Here is a 24,148-nt window from a genome sequence, read left to right as displayed (position 1 = left end):
TGGGAAAGGAAATAGTTAATCAAGTCCAGGAGGCACAGAGAGTCCCATACAGAATAAATCCAAGGAGAAATACGCCAAGACACATATTAATCAAACTGTCAAAAATTAAACACAAAGAAATCATATTAAAAGCAGCAAAGGAAAAACAACAAATAACACACAAGGTAATCGCCATCAGGTTAACAGCTGATCTCTCAGCAGAAACTCTACAAGCCAGAAGGGAGTGGCAGGATATAATTAAAGTGATGAAGGAGAGAAACCTGCAACCAAGATTACTCTACCCAGCAAGGATCTCATTCAGATTTGATGGAGAAATTAAAACGTTTACAGACAAGCAAAAGCTGAGAGAGATCAGCACCACCAAACGAGCTTTACAACAAATGCTAAAGGAACTTCTCTAGGCAAGAAACACAACAGAAGGAATATACCTACAATAACGAACCCAAAGCCATTAAGGAAATGGGAATAGGAACATACATATCAATAATTACCTTAAATGTAAATGGACTAAATGCTCCCACCAAAAGACACAGAGTGGCTGAATGGATACAAAAACAAGACCCATACATATGCTGTCTACAAGACACCCACTTCAGACCTAGAGACACATACAGACTGAAAGTAAGGGGATGGAAAAAGATATTCCATGCAAATGGAAATTAAAAGAAAGGAGGAGTAGCAATTCTTATATCAGAAAAAATAGACTTTAAAATAAAGACTATTAGAAGAGACAAAGAAGGACACTACATAATGATAAAGGGATCGATCCAAGAAGAAGATATAACAATGGTAAATATTTATGCAACCAACATAGGAGCACCTTAATACATAAGGCAAATACTAACAGCCATAAAAGGGGAAATCGACAGTAATACACTCATAGTAGGGGACTTTAACACCCCACTTTCACCAATGGACAGATCATCCAAAATGAAAATAAATAAGGAAACACAAGCTTTAATGATACATTAAGAAAGATGGACTTAATTGATATTTATTGGACATTCCATCCAAAAACAACAGAATACACATTTTTCTCAAGTGCTCATGGAACATCCTCTAGGATAGATCATATCTTGGGTCACAAATCAAGCCTTGGTAAATTTAAGAAAATTGATATTGTATCAAGTATCTTTTTCGACCACAATGTTATGAGATTAGACAACAATTACAGGAAAAGATCTGTAAAAAATACAAACACATGGAGGCTAAACAATACACTACTCAATAACGAAGTGATCACTGAAGAAATCAAAGAGGAAATAAAAAAATACCTAGAAACAAATGACAATGGAGACATGACGACCCATAACCTATGGGACGCAGCAAAAGCAGTTCTAAGGGGGAAGTTTATAGGAATACAATCCCACCTTAAGAAACAGGAAACATCTCGAGTAAACAACCTGACCCTGCACCTAAAGCAATTAGAGAAAGAAGAACAAAAATCCCCCAAAGTTAGCAGAAGGAAAGAAATCATAAAGATCAGATCAGAAATAAATGAAAAAGAAATGAAGGAAACGATACCAAAATTAACCAAACAAAAAGCTGGTTCTTTGAGAAGATAAACAAGATTGACAAACCATTAGCCAGACTCATCAAGAAAAAAGGGGAGAAGACACAAATCAATAGAATTAGAAGTGAAGAAGGAGAAGTAACAACTGACACTGCAGAAATACAAAAGATCATGAGAGATTACTACAAGAAACACTATGCCAATAAAATGGACCACCTGGAAGAAATGGACATGTTCTTCGAAAATCACAACCTTCTGAGACTGAATCAGGAAGAAATAGAAAATATGAACAGACCAATCACAAGCACTTAAATTGAAATTGTGATAAAAAATCTTCCAACACAGCAAAGACCAGGACCAGATGGCTTCACAGGTGAATTCTATCAAACATTTAGAGAAGAGCTAACACCTATCCTTCTCAAACTCTTCCAAAATATAACAGAGGGAGGAACACTCCCAAACTCATTCTATGAGGCCACCATCACCTTGATACCAAAACCAGGCAAGGATGTCACAAAGAAAGAAAACTACAGGCCAATATCACTGATGAACATAGATGTAAAAATCCTGAACAAAATACTAGCAAACAGAATCCAACAGCACATTAAAAGGATCATACACCATGATCAAGTGGGGTTTATTCCAGGAATGCAAGGATTCTTCAATATACGCAAATCAATCAATGTGATACACCATATTAACAAGTTGAAGAAGAAAAACCATATGATCATCTCAATAGATGCAGAGAAAGCTTTCGACAAAATTCAACACCCATTTATGATAAAAACCCTGCAGAAAGTAGGCATAGAGGGAACTTTCCTCAACATAATAAAGGCCATATATGACAAACCCACAGCCAACATCGTCCTCCATGGTGAAAAACTGAAACCATTTCCACTAAGATCAGGAACAAGACAGGGCTTCCCCCTTTCACCACTCCTATTCAACTTAGTTTTGGAAGTTTCAGCCAGAGCAATCAGATAATAAAAGGAAATAAAAGGAATCCAAATTGGAAAAGAAGAAGTAAAGCTGTCACTGTTTGCAGATGACATGATACTATACATAGAGAATCCTAAGAATACTACCAGTAAACTACTAGAGCTAATCAGTGAATTTGGTAAAGTAGCAGGATACAAAATTAATGCACAGAAATCTCTGGCATTCCTGTACACTAATGATGAGAAATCTGAAAATGAAATCAAGAAAACACTCCCATTTACCATTGCAACAAAAAGAAGAAAATATCTAGGAATAAACCTACCTAAGGAGACAAAAGACCTGTATGCAGAAAATTATAAGACACTGATGAAAGAAATTAAAGATGATACAAATAGATGGAAAGATATACCATGCTCCTGGATTGGAAGAATCAATATTGTGAAAATGACTCTACTACCCAAAGCAATCTACAGATTCAATGCAAACCCCATCAAACTACCACTGGCATTTTCCACAGAACTAGAACAAAAAATTTCAAAATTTGTTTGGAAAAACAAAAGACCCCGAATAGCCAAAGCAATTTTAAGAACGAAAAATGGAGCTGGAGGAATCAGTCTCCCTGACTTCAGACTATACTACAAAGCTACAGTAATCAAGACAGTGTGGTACTGGCATTAAAACAGAAAGATAGATCAATGGAACAGGATACAAAGCCCAGAGATAAACCCACGCACATATGGTCAACTTATCTTTGATAAAGGAGGCAGGAATGTACAGTGGAGAAAGGACAGCCTCTTCAATAAGTGGTGCTGGGAAAACTGGACAGGGACATGTAAAAGTATGAGATTAGATCATTCCCTAACACCATACACAAAAATAAGCTCAAAATGGATTAAAGACCTAAATGTAAGGCCAGAAACTATCAAACTCTTAGAGGAAAACATAGGCAGAACACTCTATGACATAAATCACAGCAAGATCCTTTTGGACCCTCCTCCTAGAGAAATGGAAATAAAAACAAAGATAAACAAATGGGACCTAATGAAACTTCAAAGCTTTTGCACAGCAAAGGAAACCATAAATAAGACCAAAAGAGAACCCTCAGAATGGGAGAAAATATTTGCAAATGAAGCAACTGACAAAGGATTAATCTCCAAAATTTATAAACAGCTCATGCAGCTCAATAGCAAAAAAACAAACAACCCAATCCAAAAATGGGCAGAAGACTTAAATAGGCATTTCTCCAAAGAAGATATACAGACTGCCAACAAACACATGAAAGAATGCTCAACATCATTAATCATTAGAGAAATGCAAATCAAAACTACATTGAGACATCATCTCACACCAGTCAGAATGGCCATCATCAAGAAATCTAGAAACAATAAATGCTGGAGAGGGTGTGGAGAAAAGGAAACACTCTTGCACTGCTGGTGGGAATGTGAATTGGTACAGCCACTATGGAGAACAGTATGGAGGTTCCTTAAAAAACTACAAATAGAACTACCATATGACCCAGCAATCCCACTACTAGGCATATACCCTGAGAAAACCATAATTCAAAAAGAGACATGTACCAAAATGTTCATTGCAGCTCTATTCACAATAGCCCGGAGCTGGAAACAACCTAAATGTCCATCATCGGATGAATGGATAAAGAAGATATGGCACATATATACAATGGAATATTACTCAGCCATAAAGAGAAAGGAAACTGAGCTATTTGTAATGAGGTGGATAGACCTAGAGTCTGTCATACAGAGTGAAGTAAGTCAGAAAGAGAAAGACAAATACCGTATGCTAACACATATATATGGAATTTAAAAAAAATGTCATGAAGAACTTATGGGTAAAACGGGAATAAAGACACAGACCTAGTTGAGAATGGACTTGAGGATATGGCGAGGGGGAAGTGTAAGCTGTGACAAAGCGAAGGAGAGGCATGGACATGTATACACTACCAAACTTGAGGTAGATAGATAGTGGGAAGCAGCCGCAGAGCACGGGGAGATCAGCTCGGTGCTTTGTGACCGCCTGGAGGAGTGGGATGGGGAGGGTGGGAGGGAGGGAGATGCATGATGGAAGGGATGTGGGAACGGATGTATATGTATGACTGATTCACTTTGTTATAAAGCAGAAACTAATAAAAAAATTTTTAAAAAAGAAATAAATGGAATGAACTACTGATTCACATTTATCATGAATCAAACTTAAGTATATTTTGCTAAGTGAAAGAAACCAGACCCCAAATGCTACATAATGTATGATTCTGTTTACAAAGACATTCTGGAAAAGGTATAGGATATAGGGACGAGTGGTTGCTTGTGATTGGTAGTGAGAGGAGGCGTTGATTACCAAGACACAATATGAAGAAAATTTTAAAGTTGGTGGAACTGTTCTGTGTGGTACTATGATAATGGACATATTTCATGCATTTGTCAAACCTTAAAACTGTACACAAAGAAGAAAAATAGTTACTGTGTGCAAACTGAAATGAAACCACAACTAGAATTTCAGGAGAACCAAAGATACAGACAGAGTCAAATGAATGCAACTATATCACAGATGAATGCTATAAGCACACTGAAAGGGATGGGGAAGAAATGTGACTTTGTAATTAAGTGACTTTGGAAAACTATCTTATCTGATAGTGAGGCTAGAGACAAAGAGAACTGTACACTAACACCATTGTATTTAAATTGGTAAGTTGGTAAATTTGTTTCTTACATGGGCATAAATGAAAAATTCTGAAATTACTTTACATGTGGAACAGGTTGAACAAATACTATATTGCAGATAATGGGACCCAGATTTCTCACTTCTGGATAAGGAAGTAAGAACACAAGAATCAACCTGAACATGTTCCCAATTGTCACAGTGGAAAAAATTTGAGCAATAAAATAAATATGGTATCTAATTACTACCCAGATAATTCAATAAATATCTGAGTCCATACTGATGTTAATAAATGTTTGAATAAGTAAATAAATGGGAGAGAAAAAAAACACCTCTCTCAAGAACTATGACGGGTTCAATATTTTACCCTACTTAATACTGTGACAGATGATATTATGCTCACCAGTACAGGTTTTTCTCTTCTTTTTCTTGAGTTTTTAGCTAATTTGAATTTCCTAAATCCCTTCCAGTAAGATTTGGACTTTGCGTTCTGGCCATATGGAATTTTGGTAGAAATGATAGGTACAATTTAAAGGCCTAGCCCATAAATGTCTAGAACTATGCCATCCAGTATGATTGTCTTTAGCCACATATGACTATTGAGCACATGAAAAAATGGATAGTCTGAATTGAGATGTGCTGTAAGTGCAGCATACATGCTAGATTCTGAAGACATTGTATGAAAATACATTTAACTATCTCATTAATAATCTTTATATTGATTGTATGTTGAAGTTATAATTTTAGGAGCATGTTGGGTAAAGTGCATTACTAATATTAGTTTTTACCTATTTCCTTTCGCTTTTTAATGTGATAATTGACAAATTTTAAAATACATATGTGTCTGAAATCAGGGAGCCTGATTCCTGCAGCTTCGTTTTTCATTCTCAAGATTGCTTTGGCTATTCGGGCTCTTTTGTATTTCCATACAAATTGTTAAATTTTCCCTTCTAATTCTGTGAAAAAATGCCAGTGGTAGTTTGATACGGATTTCATTTAATCTGTAGATTGCTTTGGGTAGTAGAGTCATTTTCACAATGTTCATTCTTCCAATCCAAGAACATGGTACATCTCTCCGTCTACTTGTATCATCTTTAATTTCTTTCATCAGTGTCTTATAATTTTCTGCATACAGTTCTTTTGTCTCCTTAGGTAGGTTTAGTCCTAGATATTTTATTCTTTTTGTTTCAATGGTAAATGGGAATGTTTCCTTAATTTCTCTTTCAAATTTTTCATCATTAGTGTATAGGAATGCAAGAGATTTCTGTGCATTAATTTTGTATCCTGCTACTTTACCAAATTCATCGATTAGCTCTGGTAGTTTTGTGGCAGCATCTTTAGGATTCTCTATGTATAGTATCATGTCATCTACAAACAGTGACAGCATTACTTCTTTCCAATGGAGATTCCTTTTATTTCTTTTTCATCTCTGTTTGCTGTCGCTAAAACGTCCAAAACTATGTTGAATAAGTGTGGTGAGAGTGGGCAACCTTTTCTTCTCACTGATCTTAGTGGAAATGTTTTCAGCTTTTCACCATTGAGGACGATGTTGGCTGTGGGTTTGTCATATATGGTCTTTATTATTCTGAGGTCAGTTCCCACTGTGCCTACTCTCTGGAGAGCTTTTATCATAAATTGGTGTTGAAATTTGTCACAAGCTTTCTCTTCAGCAATTGAGATGATCATATGGTTATAATACAAAGTACAGTAATCAATACAGTATGGTGCTGGCACAAAAACAGAAAGATAGATCAATGGAACAGGATAGAAAGCCCAGAGATAAATCCACGCACATATGGTCACCTTATCTTTGATAAAGGAGGCAAGAATATACAGTGGATAAAAGACAGACCCTTCAAAAAGTGGTGCTGGGAAAACTGGACAGCTACATGTAAAAGAGTGAAATTAGAACATTTCCTAACACCATACACAAAAATAAACTGAAAATGGATTAAAGACCTACATATACGGCCAGACACTATCAAACTCTTAGAGGAAAACATAGGCAGAACACTCTATGACATAAATCACAGCAAGAACTTTTTTGAACCACCTTCTAGAGAAATGGAAATAAAAACAAAAATAAACAAATTATACCTAATGAAATTTAAAAGCTTTGGCACAGCAAAGGAAACCAGAAACAAGACGAAAAGGCAACCCTTAGAATGGGAGAAAATATTTTCAAATGAAGCAACTGACAAAGGATTAATCTCCAAAACATACAAGCAACTCATGAAGCTCAGTATCAAAAAAACAAACAACCTAATCCAAAAGTGGGCAGAAGCCCTAAATAGACATTTCTCCAAAGAAGATATACAGATTGCCAACCAGCACATGAAACAATGCTCAACATCATTAATCATTAGAGAAATGCAAATCAAAACTACAATGAGATATCATCTCACACCAGTCAGAATGGCCATCATCAAGAAATCTAGAAACAATAAATGCTGGAGAGGGTGTGGAGAAAAAGGAAACCTCTTGCACTATTGGTGGGATTGTAAATTGATACGGCCACTATGGAGAACAGAATGGACGTTCCTTAAAAAACTAAGAATAGAACTACCATAGGACCCAGCAATCCCACTAATGGGCATATACCCTGAGAAAACCATAATTCAAAAAGTGTCATGTACCACAATATTCATTGCAGCCCTATTTACCATAGCCAGGACATGGAAGCAACCTAAGTGTCCATCAACAGATGAATGGATAAAGAAGGTGTGGCACATATATACAATGGAATATTACTCAGCCATAAAAAGAAACGAAATTGAGTTATTTGTAGTGAGGTGGATGGACCTAGAGTCTGTCATACAGAGTGAAGTAAGTCAGAAAGAGAAAAAGAAATACCGTATGCTAACACATATATATGGAATCTAAAAAGCAAAAAAAAAAAAAAAAAAAAAGAAGGAAAAAATAGTCAGAAGAACCTAGGGGCAAGACGGGTATAAAGATGCAGACCTGCTAGAGAATGGACTTGAGGATACGGGGAGGGGGAAGAGTAAGCTGGGACAGAGTGAGAAAGTGACATAGACATATATACACTACCAAACGTAAAATAGATAGCTAGAGGGAAGAAGCCACATAGCATAGGGAGATCAGCTCAGTGCTTTGTGACCACCTAGAGGGGTGGGATAGGGAGGGTGGGAAGGAGGGAGATGCAAGAGGGAAGAGATATGGGGACTTATGTTTATGTATAACTGATTCACTTTGTTATAAAACAGAAACTAACACACCCTTGTAAAGCAATTATACTCCAATAAAGATGTTAAAAAAAAAAGATGTGGCACTTATATACAATGTAATATTACTCAGCCATAAAAAGGAATGAAATTGAGTTATTTGTAGTGAGGTGGATGGACCTAGATTATTTCATACAGAGTGAAGTAATTTAGCAAGTGAGAAACAAATACCGTATGCTAACACATATATATGGAATGTAAAAAAAAAAAAGAAAAAAAATTGTCATGAAAAACCTAGGGGCAAGGCGGAAATGAAGATGCAGACCTACTAGGGAATGGACTTGAGGACACAGAGAGGGGGACGGATAAGCTGGGAGAAAGTGAGAGTGGCATGTGCATATATACACTACCAAATATAACATAGATAGCTACTGGGAAGCAGCCGCATCACACAGGGAGATCAGCTCGGTTCTTTATGACCACATAGAGGGCTGGGATAGGGAGTGTGGGTGGGAGGGAGATGCAAGAGGGAAGAGATATGGGGATATATGTATATGTGTAACTGATTCACTTTGTTATAAAGCAGAAACTAGCACACCATTTTAAAGCAATTATACACCAATAAAGATGTTTAAAAAATACATATATGACTCATCCTTTTTTTTGGCTTTTTTGAGATGGAATTGACATGTAACATTGTATAAGTTAAGGTGTACAATGTAGTGAATTCATATATGTACATATTGAAAAATAATTGCCACAATAATGTTTGTTAACACATTCAAAACCTCACATATTTACAACGTTTTTATGTGTGTGGTGAGAACTTTTCAAATCTACTTCAGCAACTCTCAGATATGCATACAATATTTTTAACTCTACTTACCATGCTGTACATTTTTTTTCTTTTTGAGTACGCGGGCCTCTCACTGTTGTGGCCTCTCCCGTTGCGGAGCACAGGCTCCGGACGTGCAGGCTCAGCAGCCATGGCTCACGGGCCTAGCCGCTCCGCGCCATGTGGGATCTTCCCGGACCAGGGCACGCACCCGTGTCCCCTGCATCAGCAGGCGGACTCTCAACCACTGCGCCACCAGGGAAGCCCCATGCTGTACATTAAATCCCCAGAACTTATTCATTTTATAACTGGAAGTTTGTACACTTTGACCACCTTCACCCATTTCCCCCACTCCTCACCTCCCACCTCTCAACCCTGGCAACTGCCAATCTGTTCCCTGTTTCTATGAGTTTGTCTTTCTTAGATTCCATGTATTAGTGGAATCACACAGTATTTTTCTTTTTTAAACTTATTTCACTTAGTATAATGTCCTCAACGTCCATCATTTTGTTGTAAATGCCAGGATTTCCTCTTTTCATAACTGCACATTCATCTGTTGATGGACACTTAGACTGTTTTCATTACTTGGCTATTTTGAATAATACTACAATAAACACAGGAATGATATATCTCTCTGACAACTTGTTTTGTTCCCTTTAAATATATACCCAGAAGTGTAATAGTTCTATTTTTAGAACTATTATGTGTATGATAGTTCAATTTTTATGTGTATGATATAAATCTTTATATGTGTATGTATGTGTATGTATGATATCTTTATATGTGTATGTATGATATAAATCTTTATGTGTATGATATAAATAGTTCTTATATGTAAGAACAATTATGTGTATGATAGTTCTATTTTTAATTTTTTGAGGAACCTCCATTATCCATAGTGGTTATAGCAATTTACATTCCCATCAACATTATACAAATGTTCCCATTTCTCCACATCCTTGCCAGCACTTGTTATCTCCTGTGTTTTTGGTAATAATATTGTAACAGGTATGAGGTGATACCTCATTTTGGTTTTGATTTGCATTTCCCTGATTAGTGATGTTGAGCAATTTTTCATGTACCTGTTGGCCATTTGAAGATCTTCTTTGGAAAAATGTCTGTTCAATTCATTTGCCCACTTTTTAAATTGGATTGTGGTGTTTGTTTGTTATTGAGTTGTATGAGTTCCTTATATATTTTGGAGATTAACCCTTTATCAGATATGTGGTTTGCAAATATTTATTCCCATTCTGTGGGTTGCCTTTTCATTTTGTTGTCTGTTACTTTTATTATGCAAATTTTTAGTTTGATGTAGTCCCAGTTGATTTTTGTTTTTGCTGCTTGTGCTTTGGGTGTCATATCCAAAAAAAATCATTGCCAAAACCGATGTCAAGGAAGTTTCTTCCTGTGTTTTCTTCTATAAATTTTATGGCTTCACGTCTCTCATTTAAGTCATTAATCCATTTTGAGTTAATTTTTATTAATAGTGTAAGATAGGGGTTCATTTTCATTCTTTCACATGTGAATATCCAGTTTTCCAAGCACGATTTATTGAAGAGACAATCTTTTCTCCATTGAGTGTTCTTGGCTCCCTTGCACATTTGACTTATCTTAATATTTTTTATTAGACAGCACCACTCTAGAAAACTCTTTTTCTTTGTTTGATGGCCAGCTGGTTAGAGAGGATCTGGCTGCGGATCATGAGATCAAGGTGCTTTCTTCTCTGAATTACCAATTCTAGGAAAGCTGCCCACTGACCAGAAAGGCCTGCATTGTACTGTTTCACGTGTAAGAAATTATTTTTTTATATTGTACTACTAAGGTTTGGATGGTATTTTTAAAAGAAGTAAGCATATATTAGTACAAATAGTGTGAGAAAGAGTCGAGCAAAATAAAAAGGATTCGGAGCATTGAGACAAGAATTTTAAACGAAGTCCTCAATGTGGCTCTCATTGTGACTATGATGAGTAGAGAACTTAAGATAGTGAAAAAGGACATTAAATGAGAAGGAATGCAAACACAAAAGCCTGAATGTGGGAGACCATTTTGTTTGTTCAAGGAGTACCAATGATTCCAGTGTGGAAGGAGCACAGTTAGATGATAGGTTGAACCTTTTGGAATTGCTGATATTCAATCTATTCTGACCTATGAACACGGAAATTTTATATACTTCAGCATCATGTTGGTGAGAGTGGTAGTGTTATCAGAAAGATAACAGAGTAGGGAAAAAAGTGTTGGACAATGCATAGTCTTGTATGAAACTCTAAGTAAGTACTTTGACTTTTATTCTGAGTGAAATGAGGAGCCATTATAGGTTTTGTCTGATGTATGTGATCTGGCTATTAAGGAACAAGGTCACAAGCAATCAGTCCAGTATAAAGCCCTTTGCAATAAACTAGTTATGAAATGAGGATGGCTAAAATTAGGATAGTAGTAGAGAAAGTGATAAAAATGGCAGGATTTTGGACAAATTTTGAAAGTAGGGCCAACATAATCATGATGAATTAAACGTGGGCTGTGAGAAAGAATGACAGTAAGTTTATAGCCTTTGCAAAGGGAAAGATGGAGTTGCCATTTACTGAGATGGGGAGGTAGGTCTGCAGGTGAAGCAGGTTTTTTGGGGAAATACAAGACCCTTAGTGTGAATATATTGACTTTGTTAGCCCCATGGAGAAGTCAAGTAGGTAACTGGATTTACAAGTCTGGAATACAAAGAGAGGTCAGCCAAGATATATTAATTTGAGACTTTTCAACTTCTAGATGACATTTAAAACCATAACCCTGGATGAAATCACCAAAGGGGAGAGTGTAGATAGAGAAGGTATCTTACTGACTGAGCCCTGGGACACAACAACATTAAGAGATGGGAGTGATAAGGAAGAACACATTTTAGAAGACTAAGAGGTAGCCAGTGATCTACCAGAAAAACCTGGAGAGTGTGGGATCCTTAGTGTCAGAAATAGAAGATTTTCAAGGAAGATGGGATGATCAAAGGCCACTTATAGATAAAGAATGATAGAGATTAATAAATGAAAATTGGTGGTCATTGATGACCTAACAAGAACAGTTTTCATGGAGTCATGGGGGAGTGGACAGGGGAGCCAGACTAGAGTAGGAGTAGGTTTGAGAGACAATGGGAGGAAAATATTGAAGACAATGGATAGGAAATTCTTTCAAGGAGTTTTGTTGCAAAAGGGAGTAGAAATATGAGGTGGTAGCTGAAAGGATAAGTGAAATCAGAAGAGGGTATTTTTGAAATGGAAAAACTAACAACATGTTCTAATGGTAATATAACCCCAAAACATACTGCTTAATGCAAAAGTAAGTTGTAGAAAATATAAACAATATGGCATAATTTATGCTTAAAAATTCACCAATAATGCCATATTTCATCAAAGACCAAGTTTTTCTACATATTTTTAAAGAAAATGTAGCATCCTACTCTTTCCATTTACTTTCCTTATACTTTTCCTTTTTATTAGTTTTTCACATTCTAACATCTCTAAATGTGGCATATGTCTTTTAATTCATGATTTATCACAGTTTAATTGGTGGTTATTTTCTTTTTTATTGGTACACAAAATAAAAGTGTCTCAAAATTAACAGTATGCTGCATTAAATAATATGCAAAATACATTTTCTATGGGTACATAAGTAGAGAAGGCAAATCAGCAAGTTCATAACAGAGAACAATCTGGGGCATAGAGCAACAGCGATTGTGAATGTTGTAAATATTTATTTGCAATATTCTAATCATTTAAAAGGGGAATGGATACCAATATTTCATGTGTAAATAAAAAATACATATAAAATATGGGGAACTGGCTAACTTCAGAATCAAAAATATTTTTAAAAATTTTAAAAAGCTAAACAATTTAAAAGAAAGATATGAAGAGAAACGCACAATAGGACTGAAGGACTGAATGGCAAAAAAAAAAAAAAAAAACAGGAAAATAAGTTGAAACTCACTAATAATCAGAAAAATGTAAAATAAAACAATGAGCTACCACTCCTCACTCACTAGTTTGGCACACTCTGAAAATATGAAAATATCAAGGGTTGACTAGAATGTGGAGAAGATGGAATACCTACCATGCTGATTATACCATAATTTGGTACAACGAATTAATGTAGGAATTTGGCAACATATAGAAATTTTGAATTGCTTATACCTACAACTCAGTATTTCTTTTTCCAGTGTACACACTGCAGAAACTCTGGAACAAGTCCAGGAAGCTATTCATTTTATCATTATTTGTAATAATGAAATATTGAAATGAACCAAATGACCATCGAGAGAATGGAGGTTGAATATATTGTTAAATGAATGACAAAAATGTCATATATGTATACTCTGCAATAGAGTTTGAGGGTAACTAGGAATGTTCGAGATATAATACAGAGAAATTTAAAAACAAAATATTGAGTAACAAAAGCAAGATCCAGAAAAATAACATACACATGATTAAACTTATGTTCAGAATAAAGCTCAGCCAAGTTAGATTACAAGACTTATCAGAGTTCTATTTCAGGCTTGCTTAAAAGGTCTTTTTAAGAAAACAAAACAAAACAAAACATTTTCTTGAATATCTGTGAGTGGACATATACATACACCTCAAAAAGGAAGTGCTAAATAAGGTTGTTTAAGTACATGATTGGTTAGTTTTGCAAAGTGTAGAGATGGCATATTCTTATCAGTTGCACAGTACATACCTGGGTCATAAGGACCCAGAGCCATCTTCCAGAAATATCAGGTGCGGTCCATTGAAAGAATGATTCTCTTTCCCTCACAGTATGGAGTAATTAATTAGCCTTCATAATGAACTTTAAAAAAATAATTATGAAAAACATAATGAATAATATCCATTTGTAAATAATATATGTATGAATATAAATATAAAGAGGGTTAGGATATGTAAAATTTGAATGATGATTGTTAGCGTTAGAGAGGAGGAAGGTAATAGGATCAGGGTTAGAGAAAAAAGGAGGATTACATTTTATTGATAATATTTTATTTTATTTTAAAATGCTTCAATAAAAACAAGTAAAAATTTTAATGGAGAGTATTTAGTACTTGTAATATTGCTGTATACACTGTATTTTAAAAATACCATAAAAATACCATAAAAATGATGTTACAAATAATTATTAAGAACTGAGTTTGCAAGATGACCCCAGATTTCTAAGAGATTTTAGAAAAAATGTTAGAGAAATAATGAGTGTTCATATTTTGCTTGAAGCCCTAGGGAATGAGATTTACAGTGGATTTAGGGTGGATTATTTTCTTCAAGTGAATTTTCTGAATTTTACAGTGTCCACATTGTGCATGCAATTCTTTTGCAATCTGTGAAGAAGAAAAGGAAAAAAAAAAAACCTTCAAGAAGTAAAGTCTGGAAATGACCAGACAGTAAAAATTACCTAGATTGTGTCAAGATGGCAGACGAAGCACCAGCGCATTTCTCCTGTCCTACCTCAAATCCCTTTAAATGGCAGGAAAGGCAGGTTTCCGTATATAGAGAATAACATCCGAAGGGCACAGCGGGAAAAGAAAAGGGGAATTCTTGGAAGATGGAAAGCAGATGGGGTAGGGGCGCTGAGGTGGGGGTGGGGTAGGGGTGGGGGAAACGGGGGCCCTAAACTTGAGAGCGGGGGCAAAGCAGTCGGGGTGGGGAACTGTGGGCAAGGCAAAGCGGCTCCAGATTTTGGAAAGGGGGTGGAGGCGGGAGATAGAAACTCCTCCCAGACCCAGGGCAGAGGTGGGCTTGAGAGTGGCGGGGGCGGGGAGGGTGGCAGTGTTTGGCAGGAAGGGGAGGCCTCTCTCCTGGCAGGAAGCTGCGCGACGGTGAGAGGGAGGAGACTGCGGCTGCGGCAGCGGCTTCTGGGATCCCGATGTGGCAGAGGGGCCATCACCGCCAACAAGGAGGTGGAGGGCCCGCGAGTCCGGTGTTGGAGACACTGCCGCCATCCTTTTCTCCTGGTCTGCTGTCCTCCTAGACACGCTCGTCGCCTAAGGATCCTCCCCTCCCAGCTCTTGCAAACTCCGAACTCGTCGCTTGCTGATTCTCTTTCACCACAGGCTCACAGCGGAGGCAGCAGTGAGGTGTCCGATTTGGACACGTGAGGCCTGCGATCCCCGGAATTGGGGAGGTGGGCGCTGGACTAGAGAATCGGAGGATGAGGGTTGGTGGGTGCCAGGAGGGAAGATTGGGGTGTGTGCTGGAACTGGAGATGAGGGAGACTGACAAGGGTGATTTGGGGACGGGAGGGTGGGGGTAGGGGGAGCCGAAGAGCACCTGGATGGTATACAAAGGTGGCCCCAGAAAAAGAAATAGATTTGTTCTGGGCACCCAGCGGCAAAATGGGGATAACAAGGAACAGATATGAAGGAGAGGTGAACAACAAGCAGAAGCCATGGGGATGGGAGGCAAAACAGATGAAGAGCAGACGGCAATGAGCAGGGGAAAAGGAGACTATGTAAGTGCAAATGGAGAGACAGGGTGGGAGCTAATAAATGGTGAATATCTGTGTTTAGTGTGGGGACCACAGTATGGTAACAGGATTAGGCATTAGCCAAAGGAGCCTGCTCCCTCGTGCTGGGGCCTCAACCACCAAAACCATCACCTCTCCAACCCTCCAGCACAGCCAAATAAGTTTGGAGGGAGGACAATGTTGGCAAGCATCCAATAGTATTTTGATAGCCAGCATCCCTGCTGGACACGTGAATAACTTGGGCGGTAATACATATACCTGGTGCCCAGGGAATTTGCAATGCAGAGGAAAAAGCCTCACACTATAGTACACTAAATGTTTCTCCCTAGCCTCTTCCTCCCCCTGCAGGTATGAAGACCCCTCACAAAAAGGCAGCTGCAGGGCAGCAAACCAGGGAAATTGTCGATGGCCACAACGGGTCTGCAAGTATGAGGAAGAAAAAGACTTCTCAAAAGAAGCAGAGAGGCAGACCTTCGTCCCAGCCCCGCAGGAACATCGTGGGCTGCAGGATTTCACACGGATGGAAGGAAGGCAATGAGAGCATCACCCAATGGAAAGGAACCGTTCTGGATCAGGTGCCTATAAATCCTTCTCTTTATCTGGTGAAATATGATGGAATTGACTGTGTCTATGGACTGGAACTTCACAGAGATGAAAGGATTTTAAAGCTTAAAATCCTTCCTGATAAGGTGCCATTTTCTCGAGTCAGAGATGTGCACCTTGCAAACACCATAATTGGGAAAGCTGTGGAGCATATGTTTGAGGGTGAGCATGGTTCTAAGGATGGATGGAGGGGGATGGTCTTAGCCCAAGCACCCATCTTGAAAGCCTGGTTTTATATTACCTATGAGAAAGATCCTGTCTTATACATGTACCAGCTTTTAGATGATTATAAAGAAGGTGACCTCCATATCATGCCAGAGTCCAGTGAGTCTTCTCCAAAAGAGAGGGAGCCAGAAGGAGTTATAGATGGCCTCATAGGTAAACATGTAGAATATACCAAAGAAGATGGCTCCAAAAGGACAGGCAAAGTCATTCACCAAGTTAAAGCCAAGCCTTCTGTTTATTTCATCAAGTTTGATGATGATTTCCATATCTATGTCTATGATTTGGTGAAAAAGTCTTAACTGTTAGGGTAAACTTTATCACATATGTGAAGACAAATGTATGATTTGGAGACACAGAAAATGTTACTTTTCAGTGTACTGAAAGCATAGGGGTCCCTAATAACCCATCATCTTTGCCAGCATAACTGTTGTTTTGTCCTGAAAAATACAAATTTATGTGGCCATGACACGCTGTGTGTAAGGAATTTGTCATGTTGAAACGATTGGGTGTGTTTGGTGGATGGGGCATGAAAGGAAGGAACAGCTGTAAATTCAGGCTGTGAATAAAGTTCAGCTAGTATAATCAGTCATCTAAAAATGGAATAGGACTTAGCTGGTCTGGTCTAGGGAGGGGGGAGGAGAAGGAACTAGAGATGGGCTGTGGGGGAAGGGAGAAGGGGAGGTGGCTGCTTAGGAGGAGGTGGGGAGGGGCCAGAAATGGAGAGGCTCCCTAGCGGGAGGGATGACCTAAGAGGGGGAGGCACCCAACTGGGAGGGGGTGAAGAATAACAGAGGGAGAGTGAGATCTTGAGGCTTAGAGGAAAACAGACAGAATAAATTGAGTAGAGAGGGACACAAAGACGTTTAGAAGAGATCCAGAGCAAAGGAGAGAAAGATGAAGTTGGCAGAGATCTGGGGAGAGGCTAAAAGGATACTCAAATGGAGGTCTATGAATGAGTGAGGGGCCAGAAGGGGAGGGACATCGAGGAAGGAGGAATTCTAAGATGAAAGACTGACAGAGGGAGTGAGAATACAGATAACAAGATATGGGGAGTGGGGTCCATGAGAGATGGGAAGACCCAAGGAAAAATAGGACTTCTGGCAGTATCCAAATTGTCCTCCCTAGCTCTGTGCCCAAAGGAGGTGGCAAACGTCAAAGAAACCAGATGGATTGGAGCTTCCCTAGAAGGACATTTTGACAGGAATGTCTCAAGAGTTAAGCAGGAGCCAAGTTTATATCTAAAAGGCTTTTATAATATCAGGTAGTCCATGCCACACCTGCTGAGCAGAACCTCAACCCTCAGCTTAAACACACTAACATGGCACTCCATAAGCAGGGGCCTGTGGGCAGCTTCCTCATATTTTCCAGAGGACCCAAGAGCCATAAATCTCAGACCTGAAGGTCTTGGTTCCCTTTCCCTACACTGAATAAACAATTCTTGTGGGGAACAGGTCAGTGGGGTGCTCAGAATTTAAGAGATGTGCCACCTTGCATTTGGAAAGCATTTTATCCAGAAAAATGGAAACTTGCTAAACCCAGGTACAGCACTCTCCTCACTCTTCTTCCTCCCCCGGGACTATACCTGGCCTCATTACAGATGATGGGCATCAGAAGATTGAGCTTAATGTTTCTCTCCCAGGCATGGGGAATACTTGACTGTCCATGCTTCTTTCAGCAGTTGCCTGAAACCACAGGTGGCTCCACCCAGTGCTTCACCAGATGGAGGTCTGCTGCCTCCAGAAGCCCCATTCGGGTTATATCTCGACAAAGCCATTGGCTACTGACCTTTCACAGGTACCTCCTGACCAGTCTTGCCCACTTCACGCACACAGGGAGCTGTGATGGAAATTTGTGCTGCTCTGTTTCCAGGTGAGATAGATGACATGCGCAGTTGGGTTGGGTGGAGAGTTGTGACTTTGTATAACTAAGTCCTTCGACTGTATGGTACCACATAGGTGGTTGGTGGGGAGAGGGTGTGGTAACCCCCAATAAATTCCCTCAGAGATACAATGTCCCAACACATGGGTCTTTGTCCTTTTTTCCTTTCCCCGGTCCAGCTGTGGAAGTTTCCTTCAAAACCCTCTCTCTGGTTTTCCCACTCCACACTTCACTGAAATATACCCCTACCTTCAAAGAAACAGTCCTGGTGACTCCCCACTGCCCAGGCTTCCTTAACTCCAGGCATAGCAGGAAGAGCGGGAGGCAGGGAGTTTCCAGGAGTTGAAAGACATTGGTAATTCCAGTTCATTCTCTCCACCCAACATGGCCTGAAGCTGTTTGCCTCAAGAATTACACAAGGCAAGCCCACCTCACCAGAACAGGGATAAGTTTTCTTTCATACATCACATAATTCAGTCTAGCAAACACCTGCAGGCCACTCATGGGCCAATTTCAGCCCGCTGTCATATTTTGCTTGATCATCATGTTTTTATCATTCTCCATTTTAAAATTAGCTACTTAGACATTTAGGGGATTTCACATTTCAAATATCCACATTTCTGGCTTACCTGAAAAAATAAAAACAAAAACAATAGACCAAGGATTAGGGCCCACATTCCAACAAGGATACAAGCAGCTGGCTCTGAGGAAGGGCTCAGCCATTTTAGACTCAGAATGCTCTCTCAAGGGGGCCATACCCCCAGTTGTCCTGCTTCGCTCTAATAAAATGACCAGTTGTCTCCTGGAGACACTTGCATTGGTAGTTTTAGGGCTAGACCCAGGGAAAACTGCCTAGCCCCCATTTGGCTTACTTTAGCCCAATTTGCTTTTTAATTTATTTGCTCTATTTTCATCTCACCAATACTTACTTCAGGTGGTCTCTCTGCCAAGCAGTCTTCTACACACAGGTCCTTATGATATGTTTATAAACAAAAGAAACAAATAAATAAACTTATCTTCATGGAACTTTCATATTAGTGTGAGAGACAGACAGTAGCCAAGAGACAATAAGTAAAATATAAAGTATTTTCAAAGTGATAAGTGTTAAGAAGGAAAAAATAAAGCAAAGAACAGGGGGACTGAAATTCTAGGGAGGAGGCTGAAGAGAGGGCCTCACTGAGAGCCTGGTTTTTGAGTAAAGACCTGAAGGCAATGAGAGAACTGGCCCTGTGGCTGTCTGGGGAAGGAGCATTCCAGGTAGTGGGACAGCAAGTGCTGAGGTCCCAAGGCAGAAGTAGGCCTGGCATGTTCAAGGAACACTGAGGATACCAGCATGGCTGAAGCTGAGTGAGCAAGGTAGAGAAAATCAGGAAGTGAGTTCAGAGAGGTGATATGGATCTGGGAGAAGCAGATAGCTTGGAGCCTTGGATTGTCTAGTATGGAATTTGACCTTTACAGTGAGTGTAAAGGGGAGTCATTCGAGTATTTCCAGCAGAGGCTGGATATGATTTGTTTTATATTTTTCACAGGATCATTCTGGAAAATCTGGAGTGTAATCTGTTTGTGGTCAAGGTTGGGAAAAGGGAGATAAAATATACCAATGAAACAGACTAGAGACCTAAAAATAGATTTACATATAGGAAACATATCATAATAGAGGTGATATTTCAGATGAATGATGAAAAGACATTTCATTCAATAAATGGTGCTCCATTAATCTGTTTCCCATATGGCAAAAAAAATAAGCATAAATCCCTTCATCGCATCCGACACACAAAAGAAATTCCTCATGGAAAAATGTTAATGCTTACATTTAGAAGATAATACTTATAAAATTTTAGTATAAGATGAAAGTGAGTGGGATTTTTTCCCTATGTAAATGGGAAAGATTTATTTTACAGGCAAAAAATGCGCAAGTAATGAAGGGAAAGTTTGATATGTTTATTTTAAAATATGCAAGCCCCAAATATCAAAAATCATCATATACAAAGTGGAGTCAATGAGATAAGGTTACAAACTGTGATAATTAAGATGAATTAAAGAAAAATATATTCAGTGAGAAAATAATAGAGTCCATAGAACACTGGGTAAAATATATGAATAGTGAATTCACTAATAGATCACAGTCAACAAATATACATTACCTTGATCTGCTGCCAATTACCTTATTGTATCTTGTCCATAATATGTCATCTTCTAACATACTACATAGTTTACTTAGTTAATATGTTTATTGTTTCCCTACCAGAATGTAAACACTGAGAGTGCATGAGTTTTCTTCCTTAGAAAAGTATCTGGCATACCGTAAGTGTTTAATAAACATTTGTTAACTATATGAATCTCATCAGTAACTAGGAAAATGAAAATTAAAGTAACATGATCTCACACACGTTAGATCAGCTACACATGTGAAGTTTGAAAATACATATTGACCAGTTAAACAAGTGGGAGATCCTATACTCTCTAGGTGAGAGTTTGTCAGAGAGAAATTTTTTTTTTAATTTTTTTTATTAGTTTCTGCTTTATAACAAAGTGAATCAGTCATACGTATACATCCGTTCCCACATCCCTTCCCTCATGCATCTCCCTCCCTCCCAACCTCCCCATCCCACCCCTCCAGGCGGTCACAAAGCACCGAGCTGATCTCCCCATGCTCTGCGGCTGCTTCCCACTATCTATCTACCTCACGTTTGGTAGTGTATACATGTCCATGCCTCTCTTTCGCTTTGTCACAGCTTACACTTCCCCCTCCCCATATCCTCAAGTCCATTCTCAAGTAGGTCTGTGTCTTTATTCCCGTTTTACCCCTAGGTTCTTCATGACATTTTTTTAAAAATTCCATATATATGTGTTAGCATACGGTATTTGTCTTTCTCTTTCTGACTTACTTCACTCTGTATGACAGACTCTAGGTCTATCCACCTCATTACAAATAGCTCAGTTTCGTTTCTTTTTATGGCTGAGTAATATTCCATTGTATATATGTGCCACATCTTCTTTATCCATTCATCCGATGATGGACATTTAGGTTGTTTCCAGCTCTGGGCTATTGTGAATAGAGCTGCAATGAACATTTTGGTACATGTCTCTTTTTGAATTATGGATTTCTCAGGGTATATGCCTAGTAGTGGGATTGCTGGGTCATATGGTAGTTCTATTTGTAGTTTTTTAAGGAACCTCCATACTGTTCTCCATAGTGGCTGTACCAATTCACATTCCCACTAGCAGTGCAAGAGTGTTCCCTTTTCTCCACACCCTCTCCAGCATTTATTGTTTCTAGATTTCTTGATGATGGCCATTCTGTCAGAGAGAAATTTGTCATTATCTAGTGATAGCCTAGATAGAAGATGGTATATTTCCAGCAATTTCATTCTTATATATTGTTGGAAGGCAATTCTGCATGTGTCTCACATGTTACTGTACATCTGGCAAGCAAAACACTGAGAATTCTTTCTTTTGAGATGTCTTTTGAAAGGTGTTTGAGCGGTGAACAGCTTTGGAAGATAGAGATAGTAACTCTCTCTCTCTGAAGTAAAAAGCAGGATTGCTTAGAGTCTTTGGAAGATAGTGATTCCTTCTGGAACAAAAGGCAGGAATGCTTACTCCAGTATAATAAAGATAATGTCTCGTTCAAGAGCAAAGGGAAGGGATGCTTACTGCTCAATATAAAAGTTTGAGGTTCCCAAACTGATGTTTCCTCCTTTGTAATGCAGCTTACTTTATATGTATGTGTCATGTAACCATTCTTCATCACCCTGTAGGAAGTGGGACTCAGGCTTATAGGGTAAAAACACTGATATTCAGGCTATTTTTATTACTGTGAATAATAAACTATCCTTTGTCTCTGACCAAAAGTCTCATATATTCTACTGGCACCCAAGAAACTGTGGCTGGTAACTTGTTAGCTCACAAATATGGTAAAATTTCATAATCTTCACTCTTCTTGATACTTGTAGCAATGAGGATAAAATGCAGACAGAGACATGGCTTTCTGTAAGAGGAAGAATAAGGACCTCACCAGCCAGTTAATAGAATTTGAGGGTAATTTATGAGAATTGATGGTGAATGTACAGATCAACTGTGCATAAATAGTCCTTCATCTTTTAATGAGGTGGAATTGGGGAAGTAGTTGCAGGATGAGAGCTGAGGGCTCCCTGTCCCCAGTGGGGTCAAAGGTCATATGCACCTGTCTGAGTATGATGGGAAATTTTGGCAAAGGGAAAGTGTGAAACTTCTGTGGGCCTGTTAGATATGGATGCTCAAGTCACTATATTACCCAGACCTCTGGAAGAAAATGGCATCGAAAATGAGCTAATGGAGATTGGGCTGGGTTTAAGGTGGGAAAAGAAAGCCAGTATGACCTTCTGAGTGAAACCATTTGGGCCAATTCTGTGCACTCTAGTTGTTACCTCTAATCTGAATATATAGTGGGAACAGATACTTGTATTTCTCTGCCCCATAAGTGCCAGATGAAATTCAGCCACATGTAGAGGAGTATTAGTGAGGTGCATAAATCATTCTTCCATCAACCTCCCTGTCCCCTTCTGGGTGCAGAGAATCCCAAGAGGAAAAAAAAATCACAGCCCAGATTTAAAGAATTGAAGGAAGCATAGGTGGTAAGAAGTTCAAGGACAGCCATGTGCAAAAAAGCTGCAGCCTTAGAGAGGATTATTGTCAAATTCACTTGTTTCTCCTATACTCTCAGCTGTTGCAGACAATGTGACTCTAGTTGAATCCATTACACAGACTAATGGTACATGGTACACTTTTAAATGTTGACAACACCTTCTTTCCCATACTACTGACATCTGAGGGTCAAGATCTTTTAGCATTCAGGTGAAAAGGTCTCCAATATATGTTTCTTGTTCTTCTTCAGGGTTACTTAAACTCCACTGGTGTTTGCCAAACTTTAATAGGTCAGAATTTAGAACAAGTGCTTCTACACTCTGATTTCCAAATTTTCCACTATATACTTGATATCCTGATGGTTGATAGTCAGAAGCCTTAGTCTCAACTGCCCAGGCTAGAAAGAGTGGCTGAAAATCCCCAACAAAATTCAAGAGTCTGCTTACTAAGTAATGTTTCTCAGTAGTATGTGGGCAGATTTATAATATTCAGTCCTTCAAACAGTCAAAGAAAAATTGTCTTTTTAAACCCCTTCTCCACCAAAAAGGAAACCCAGCAGCTAACTGGATCCTCTGGATATTGAAAACTGTGATTGCTTGGACATCGTGTTTGGTTCTTTATATCAGGTACTCACAAATTAGCGTCTTTAATTGTGGGCCAAAACAACATTCTGCTGTGTCATATTTGTCCAACAAACTGTGTCATACTCTCTACCTTTGGGGTCCCACAACTATAATGAGCCCTTTGAAATATAAGTCTCTGGGACTGATGACTATCCAATTGGAATCACTAACAAAGGGAAGCAATATCTGCCTGTTTGCAGTTAGCCAACATTAATAAAATTTTTAAAACATTCAAGACAATGCTGTCTTTTTTGTAGATATAACCATATACTAAAAACATAATAACATATGAATAACATATGAATGAAAATAATTGACCTAGAAAAGGGCCCTCACCAGAATCCAACCATGCTGAGTTCCATGCTCAGTTTCTTGGACTTCCAGCCTACAGAACTGTAAGAAATAAGTTTCTGTTGCTTATATGACACACACTTTATGGTATTTTGTTATAGCAACCTAAATTGACTAAGATATATAATATATACTTACAATGGAATATTACTCAGTAAGAAAAGGGAATAAAGTTCTAATAGATGCTGCAATGATAATGAACCAT

At 38.5% G+C, this 24,148-nt stretch overlaps 1 protein-coding gene across 1 annotated transcript; it reads left to right on the top strand.

Moving 5' to 3' along the window:
• Nucleotides 1-15,376: 15,376 nt before the first annotated feature.
• On the top strand, nt 15,377-16,876 carry LOC307069480 (spindlin-2; the record flags this gene model as incomplete). The annotated part of the gene is made up of 2 exons (XM_079727856.1): nt 15,377-15,395; nt 15,986-16,876. 2 exons carry the CDS (start codon nt 15,377-15,379, stop codon nt 16,762-16,764), a joined length of 798 nt encoding a protein of 265 aa, XP_079583982.1. The 3' UTR covers nt 16,765-16,876.
• Nucleotides 16,877-24,148: the final 7,272 nt, after the last annotated feature.

Source organism: Hyperoodon ampullatus (assembly GCF_949752795.1).
Source record: "Hyperoodon ampullatus genome assembly, chromosome: X".
Classification (NCBI taxonomy): domain Eukaryota; kingdom Metazoa; phylum Chordata; class Mammalia; order Artiodactyla; family Ziphiidae; genus Hyperoodon; species Hyperoodon ampullatus.
Note: the sequence above shows the minus strand (reverse complement) of the source record. Positions and strands in the feature narration are given on the sequence as shown.